This window comes from Hylaeus volcanicus, chromosome 6 (genome assembly GCF_026283585.1).
Source record: "Hylaeus volcanicus isolate JK05 chromosome 6, UHH_iyHylVolc1.0_haploid, whole genome shotgun sequence".
In the NCBI taxonomy this organism is placed as follows: Eukaryota; Metazoa; Arthropoda; class Insecta; order Hymenoptera; family Colletidae; genus Hylaeus; species Hylaeus volcanicus.
The window spans coordinates 6,737,991-6,746,896 of record NC_071981.1 but is presented as its reverse complement, the minus strand read 5'-3'; the positions used below and the strand labels follow the sequence as shown (position 1 = coordinate 6,746,896).

At 43.3% G+C, this 8,906-nt stretch overlaps 1 protein-coding gene across 1 annotated transcript in view; it reads right to left on the bottom strand.

Moving 5' to 3' along the window:
* The window catches only part of LOC128878167 (nucleolar protein 4-like), a 101,545-nt gene that overhangs the window by 19,352 nt on the left and 73,287 nt on the right, over positions 1-8,906 (bottom strand). Inside the window, exon 2 of the mRNA XM_054126135.1 lies at positions 7,580-7,819. Within this exon, the coding sequence (XP_053982110.1) occupies positions 7,580-7,811 (232 nt within the window). The 5' untranslated portion in view covers positions 7,812-7,819. The remainder of the gene's footprint in view (positions 1-7,579; positions 7,820-8,906) is intronic.

Below are 8,906 nucleotides of genomic sequence, written 5' to 3'. Positions count from 1 at the left end.
GAGAAAGTACAAGTATCTAGTCCCATCTCCTTATCTTGTTTGTTTTGGGTGTGACTAAAGCGCCATCTGTCCCTCTATCTCCGGAAACATTTTGGTAGGTAAGGAGATACAGTGTACTCTCTTTAATTTTTCCTTTGTTTCTTCGTTATTTCTTAACGGTCATTTAGTCGTTAGCTGGTCGTCATACGAACCAAACGCTCTGCTGCTGTGCTCACAATCAAAAGTGCGTTAGTGTTGCGGACTTATATTATACTATTTCCATTTCCATTTTCATTTCTTAATTAAAGTTATATTAAACAATCATAATGTGGCGTGTGTTATTTAGAAGATCCACATCAAACTAACAACTTCCGATATTAGACGAAAAATGGTGGACTATCCATGCTCTCGATGGCATCATCTAGAAAAGACTGTACAAAGGAAGACACCATAGTCTCAGCATGGTATTTGCTTTAGGTTAGGTACTAAGGAACCGAGGATAGCGAAGAAAATCCCTGCTGTATGGCAAAGTAGAAAGCCAGGCGCCGGGTAATCGCCCACCCTACGTCGTCGATTCTAATTCTGCGTTCAACGATCGCACACACGCTTCCAGGAAGATTCCGGTAGAACCAGTAACTGAACGCGCGAGTAGACGACCCAGGAAACTGGACCCTCGTCCAGGAGGCGGCGCAGCACTGGCTCTCCTTCTCTCTTCCTACCTAGTTCAAGCGGCTTCGAGGTTGCTGCACCTTGGTTCTTGCGCCTGTACACTCGGTTCAAACAATTCGAGGGCATGGCGAACGCGGCGAGCGCTGCTGGCTCCACTTTACGTTGCCCCTGGTCAGGGAAAGGATTTCTTGGTTTGGTCACGTTAGCCATCGTTGGACTACAGCAATTCTAACCAACAGGTAACATCAAACTTTGTAGGTTTGTATCAGTTTTGGGGAGAGAAAGGTTTGGTGAGTTTATGTCAACATTCCGTGACAACAGAGCCCCCATGACGCAAGAATTATCCTAAATGAATTCGACGAAGTATGTACAGGAGGAATGTAAATTCGTGTAAATTAAGGATAAAGTGCACTGTGTACTTGACTAACTCTAGAACGACTCCTGGTGTCTTGAAATTAATTCATCCCAGGCTATTTTCAATTAATTTCATTCACACCTGGGAAATTGAGGTATGTACATCAGAAAGTGGATTGCCAAGTTACGTCAACAAAACACCTGTCACAACAGACCAAGAAAGCAAGAATTCATAACGCAAGAATTATCCTGAACGAATTCGAAAAAGTGCACGCACTTAACTAACTTTAGGACGACTCCTGGTGTCCCCAAACTGATTCACCACGTTCCCATGCCACTTTCGATTAGCTTCATTCACAGCTGGGAAACTCAGCTCTGTCAGAAAGTGAACTACCAAGCTCGGTTGCCCCACACGCACTCGACAAACTCAAGTTTCATTGGTGGAGATGCGAGAGCCCAGGTGTGAGAGGATCTCGAACTCCCCTCGGACGTAACAAAAGTCCTAGAGTTCGGCCATTAACAGAAGGTTATTTATCCGTGGCTGGGGTCCGGAGCTAGAGGAGCCACATTACTTACGGGATGACATAACACGCTTGAGCCGAATGTACACGCGGCATGTACGAGCTCGTGGGGTACGGTACTACGTGCGCCGAGGGTTCCCGGCCTCGGGCGAGCGGATGCCGTCGTCGCAAATGCGGCAGAGGGGGCCAGGGGGTACGCGCGAACCCGGCTAGGTTGGCTAGAAAGCCAGTTACCAAACCCAATCCCGCCTGCGTCGTTCCTGAACTCGCCGGCCGGACTGAACCTGAAATCAGTCGCCACCCCACCCGGCAGTTCGTCCTCCTCATTCTTTCAGCCGCTTCCCGCAAAAGGAAACTAATACCCGGCCGCGGCGACTTCCTCTTTTTCTAGCCGCTACATAGCGACCGTGCAACAAAATTCACGGACGAGCTGGCGCACGCCCACGGCTCCGCCGACCGGCTACGGGATACCACCGTGCTGTGCGAACGAGGATGTTTTATCTCGTCGCTCGGACTGTTACACGGCGGAGGAGAGTCCACCGGGATCGTGAACGTCGGAGGAATTCGGAAGTCGTGGGTCTGAATAGACTGGACCTCCCCCCAAGGCAATATCGGGAATCCCGATTCGAGATTCTTGAGGGCAATAATGGGCCATTAGGTTTTGGAGGTTTCCTTGGCTAGGTGGACTAACAATAAGTATGTTAACAGTAGGTTTACGGAGATTTCTCATTAGACTTCTATTAGTGGAGGAGTGCTTTTAACCTTCTGACTGTGAAGGGGGTATACATGGTGTCCACGCTAAAGTGTGACAAACGCGTATTTCAATAACTATTGATGATACGAAGGCACATGTGCCGATGTTCGCCAAGATTCGAGCACATGTGTCTTCGATTGATTTGACTCATTGGTCCCTACGCAGCTTTGTAACAATATGACGACGATCTAAGGCTATGTTAGTGTTTAGTTGCGTGTATGAAAGCCAAAGAGCCAAAGCAACTGACAGCACATGTGCTCGAATCCTGGTGAACGTTGGCACATGTGCCTTCGTATCATCAATAGTTATTGAAATATGCGTTTGTCACACTTTAGCGTGGACACCCTGTATGTACGTCCTCGAAAATTGGACTCAGAGAATTTTTACATCAATCTATTTTTATCCATCTATCTATTTTTTCATCTATCTTTCAATCTATTTTTAGAAAATATCACCTTATAAAGAATGACAAGGGAAAACTTTGACTACATTTAATTTTTTGAAACTGAACGTCGTATGAGTAAACTGTAAATGTAAAAAAAGTTTCATCTTATCATTCTCTATAAGGTGACAATTTTTAAAAATTTGACTGACCTTGACGTACCCTTTAGAATTTCGCAATCAAAAGATTCATTAATAAGATTTACTAAAGTTAATTAGCCCCAAGTTCGCGGCTTCTTTTGTTAGATAGAATTAAATTTGTATATATCCTCGTCGTGTTATAATGTAAAAGTCAGCATAACTGGTTGTCAAAAAGTATAAACAATTTCTTTGAAACCTTGTGAAAATAGGAATGGGTAGACGATGCTCCATAAACCTAGCGTTAATGTTTTAATGATACATGGTTCAACGTGAATTTAATTTTTGATCAAGCCAGTACCTGAGGAGGTCTTCGTCGATCTTAACATTCCGTCATCCCATGAATTGGTCCCGGGTCTGAAGCGTACGACGCTTTTATGATACTCCGACATGCAAATGCGAAATGATTCACCGTCGCGAGGACTTATCAAGATTCCCCTTATCCGAAAATCACCTCACGATACGCGCGTACGTCCATGACGAGAAAATGAAAGTATTCGTGACGAAACAAACCAACATATGGGAAAATCGCCGGAGATACGATTCGCCTCGCTGCAGACGTTTCTTCGCGTTACTTTCGTAAATGTCATTGGTCATTAAAGCGGAGATTCCCTATCGCGAAGTCGGCTGCTGATTATACGAACGACGAGATTCGGAATTTCGATATTCGTAAGCGCGATGAAAAATCGTCGACGCTCCTGGAAGAATCTTCGTCGTGGAAAGGAGGAAGAACGTGGAATTCATTTGGCAAATGGTCTTCTCGAATGGAGGACCTCGCGATTCGGTTGGGAATGTGTAGTGTCCATTTAAGGTATTGGGAAATAAATTTTTGTAAAACGACAGGGTTCCAGATTACGAAATAAATTTTTTAAATTGCAAAATGCTAAGGATACGCAGATATGCTGTTAGACCTCCGTCTCACTGAACATACGTACAGATCAATAAACCGAGGGTACTGAAGGTACATGTGCCAATGTGCGCCAAGATTCGAGCACATGTGCCTTCGGTTGCTTTGGTCCTTTCATCTGTACATGGCTTTCAACATTCGTTTCTTTATCGACATTTCTCAATTTTCGTGCACTTCTTTTGATTATAAAACTATTCTGGCTTCATAAGTAATGTGAAAAATCATCATGCATCACAGCCAGAAATTTCTTTCAAAGATTATGCGAATTTTACATAACATAACCCGGTATCTTTTGCCACGAGTAAATTATTTTCGTCCAACCCCCATGGTCAGCGTCTTTTCGGCTAAAAGCATTTCGCAAAATCGATTTCCCGATGAAGACCTTCCATTCCCCGGCTGAATCAAGCTGAAAAGATCGCTGGGAAAACCTGCATGAAGTTTCATTTCGCAACCGTATCTCAGTTTTGAATCTCCCGTGAGAATTCACCTTTCTGAAAAAGCAAACGGTCCCTCGCCTAATGGTCAGTGACATTTGCGATGACGAAATGTCCTTCATTTGAATTTCTTCTTTTGAGAACCCGACATCATAGGTGGATTAATTTTGCATGGATCATTAATAAATGCCGCAAAACTTTGAGAGGAAAAAATTCGAGAATGATAAATGATATCTTTAGAAAACAAATTCATCGAAAGGATATTAAATCACCAAAATTTCGAGAGAACAAAATTGATAAATAAAAAGTCGCGCTTTGACAAGAAAAATTGAAAGACACTTTCTTGATAACTTTCGTGAAATACGAGACAACAAATTGAAGAAATATTCGTAATTTCTAAAACTATGTTGAAACTAACCTTCGTAAACAAACGAAGACAAGTACGAGGGAATTGCTTTTGTTGTAAGCAAAATCAGCATTGCCCATCGCAGGAGAGGAGCATCCACCATGCAATACGCGTTCTCTTTGGTAAACATCACCGAGGAAAGATTCTTTACCGTTAAGGCGCATCTTGAGCATGGTAAGGAGCATATTAACTGATTAAAAATCCAGATAACCACACGATGACAGAACGACGATTTATTCGTCGTGTTGTGGAAATTATTTCTTCGGTTACCATTGAAGAGAGGAGTAGCATTCTTGAAAACTTATCCACGTGAAATATCAGTAAACAAAAGTTTGTTGTACTATTATTAACCCTGCGTCTAAAATACCATTCTCATATTTAATATTAATGGAATATTACAAACGTTAGCCTGATCTTCCTCCAAAAATTAAAATAAATTTAAATGAAACTTCTACAACCCATTGAAGCAATCGTTCGCTACCGTTATCAACGAATCACGATCCCCCGCTATCTGCCGCCACTTTCCTCACCGCAGACAAAAACAACCGGAAGGGAAAAGAATGGAATTGTTGTTGCAGAACTCTTATCATTAAATAAAATTTGTCGAATTTTAAAATCGAACCGAAATTAAACTTGGGGAGTCAAAAATATTATTCTCTCATAAACCTTCTAAGATACGAAGCAAACCTCAACCAACAAACATCCATAGACACACCTATACTTGTACAATTTTCTAACAGATATTTCTAAGCATTTTCAATCAAAGAAGGCTCTAAAACATCGATAAATACACAGAACCGAGATCAAATTATGTCCAATACCAATACCTCTCTTCCCTCGTTAATAACATTCTAAAAAGACAATAAAAACTCGCAACCCTCGAACCCTCGAGCGTCGAACATTTCAATTAACGGGGTTCCGAACCTGGAGCGCGAAGGGGAGGACGAGACACGTAACGAAGCAAAGCAACGGTAAACCACCGAGAAATATGGTCCGTCATTTTCCCGGTGAATTTTCTGCCGCGATCATAAACCGTCGAGCGCGCGTTTATCGCGAAATCGATTTGCGAAATGCTAGTCGGGTAACGTGCAAGCGACGAGTCCCGCGCGAGACGCCAACTCTTCGCTGGTCATCGCCGTCAGCGCCACGGGCTGGGAGGAGGAGAGGGGAATGGGGAAACGACGAAGCGTAGGAGGGGCGGGTAAGGGGAGGGCGAGAGATTGGACGATCCGCAGGTCTGGTTGCGCGCGTACCATCGCGTCTACGCCGGCTGGTTCATTACGCAATGATCACGTCCGAGATGCGGAGGCCCGCTTCGAAACCAGTTTCGAATAGCTGCCGCGGAGGAAGATAGGCCGCGGGGAGGGGCAGGAGGGGGGGGGGGGGAAGCAGAGGGCAACGGTGAATTATCCTTCCGCAACTTTGCCTAACTGGACCACTTTTGGTACCGGGAACTGCGAAGAACGAAAAGGGTGTGTCCTGGCACGCGGCAAGATTAACCTTTAGACTTGGATATTTTCAAGATATTTTCATAATGTTTTTTATAAGATCGCGGGTGTACTGAAACAAGTGTCCGAAAAGTATTTCAAATTTTGTAAAAGTATTAGGTAGAACGGTTGTTGTAAATTAATAGAAAGTTGATACTGGGCTTGAGGACGATGTAGTTCCTAATTTCGACGGTAGATGGCCCCACTGTATTCTAAATACCAAGATGGCTGACACTTGTTCGCATTAAGAACCTGTATGTTTGTGATTCTCTAATGGTTCCTACTTCTTTTGACAAATTCGAAAGAAATTTCGTTTAGTTTATCTTTATGTTTCAATGTATAGTATAAGGTACCTCGATGACGGAAATATTAAATGTAGTAACAATATCAGAGCTTGTACTACTCAAGGATAATAATAATAGCGACGGCATACTTGTATATATTCATGTACTTTACTAGGACCACATCAAATATTGGCAGATTTGTACTATTCATACAATAACACGTTAAAAAATATAACTTATAAACGCGCCGAAGGTCGTTGCAAAATAGTCAAACGAAACAAATAACAAATTAAACGAATGAAAAATGAAGAGTAAAAAGTATCGAAGAAATGGATTTAAAATGGAATTATAAAAAGAATCAGTGAAAAATCAGAATCATTCCTGCATTCTGTCGCAACAAATGCAAAACGATGCTCGACCTACGGTATAATGCCGCGGCGTTAATTGCCGACGTTAATCGCGGCCGATTAACACGGCAGTACGCGTCACCGAATCGGCTCGTCCCGGCTCGGTTTCGAGGGCCAAAGAAGGCGTACTCTGAATTTCCTACACGTCACGTCACGAGCCGACAGTCCATTAGTCACGTCGTATGCGACGACAAAACTCGCGCGAGCTAAATAGCCGGTACACCTTGGCCCCGCGAAGCCTCCAATTCACTCGTCGTCCGAGAAGGACGCGAAAGTTGAGCATTGAAGTCTCCGCGTTTACCCGTCCGCCGCGACGGGGGACCCCCTTACAGCCTCCGCTCGCTCTTTCGTCAGCGGAGCCTTGACGACTAAAACCCTCGTCCCATTTCCGTCGTTTCCCATTTTTAACACAGAATTTAACAAGTCTAACACGAGCCAATCGGGCGAACTTTTACGAGCGACGAATGTACACAAGGAAAAAAAAGCACAAGAAACTGCAAAAGGTGTCTATTACCGCCGAATGAATTTTGCTGAATTTGCTGTCTAACGACAGTTACTTATACTAAAATAATCAACGACAAAAAAATCGAAATTCCACAAATCGTGCCGCTAAAAAGTATCAAAAGTCTCGCCTGCGTACAGTCCCCGCAACGAAAGCCACGTCGTTATCCTCTGTCAACGGTGCAACCAATCGTTAAAGCAAACCCCCTGAGCGGTTAAAAATCACGATCCGGGAAGCATTAAAAAAACGACGTTCCCACGGATATTGTCCGTCGATCGATGAAGATAAGGCGTTACCTGTAAGTGTGGAGTTGTTAATGGTGTTGTTTGCCGTGGAAATAGCCGATTGACTGGTGACAGTTGTGCCAACGGTGGTGGCCGTGGTTGTCGAGGAGTTATTTGGCGAGAGGGCCGCGTTGGCCGCCTGTGCCTGTACCTGGGCCTGGGCCTGAGCCTGAGCCTGAGCTTGCTGTTGAAGATTATAATTCCACGCGAGCAGCATCAGCTTCAGCTTATCCGCGTCTTTCATGAGCGCGCCTGCCGAAATTAAAAGTGCCAATTGGTTTCAGGGCATGATTAACACGGTGAATGGTGCCGTTGGAGGGGAGATATCGGGCTCACTTCCGGTAACAGCGAGACTGGAGCGGAGACTATGGTTTTGTGGTGGTGCGAATCGCATAGGGGGAGGGGGGTTCGCTTTTGGACGTGGTGCTATTGGTAATGTTCACGTGGTACCGAGAGACCGAGCTATATGCAATTCTTTGTGCTTTTATCTCGCTACTGGACGTGGTTGCAGATGAATTTTATTAATCGAATGTGAACTTTTGATTGGATAGTGTCTGTGAAAGATTGAAAATACCTGGAGTTATTCAAGACAGTGGAATCTCGATAATTGCGCGAGGACCTCGTTTGTTGCACTTTAGTGGAAGGGATAGTTGTATACTATATGCATTCTGTATTGGATTGGATATCTACGCATTGCTAGGAACGTCAATTCCTGTTTATTTGCATTTATCGAGGGTCTACTGCATCCCGACGACGTGCGCCTTTGTATGATGTTAACTGGACAGTCGTAAAGTGTGACTAATTCTATGTGGTACAGTGAGACAAATGTTAATTAGTGTAGTTCGATGTTGGAGTTCTACTATACTGTGCAACATGTATTGTATCTTATGCACCGAAATCAAATATGTTGCTAATTCGTATTGACACATGAAATTCTATGGAAATAAATCGTAATCTTTAAAAGTTTCCTTTGTTACTAATCATCTGAATATTTTCAAGGAAATAAATAAGAAAGGACTAATAAAATATTTTCATCTGTCTGCTCGGTTTCAAGAAAATTGATTTTGACAATTTTTCTAGTGCATCTTCTCAATACATTACCATTAGATTGGTTACCCTTTTCCAATGAAAATGAGTCCAAACACGACCTACTTCGACCTGAGTTCACCGAGTAACAACAAAGCGGGCATCATGCATTAAACGCATACATTTATAAATGGTCCGAATGATGTCGTGTTTGGACTCTTTTTCATCAAGAAAATTTGATCAATCTATTGGTGATAATTTCACGAAGATACAACAGAATTTAAAACAATTTTTATATTCATTAGATTAACAC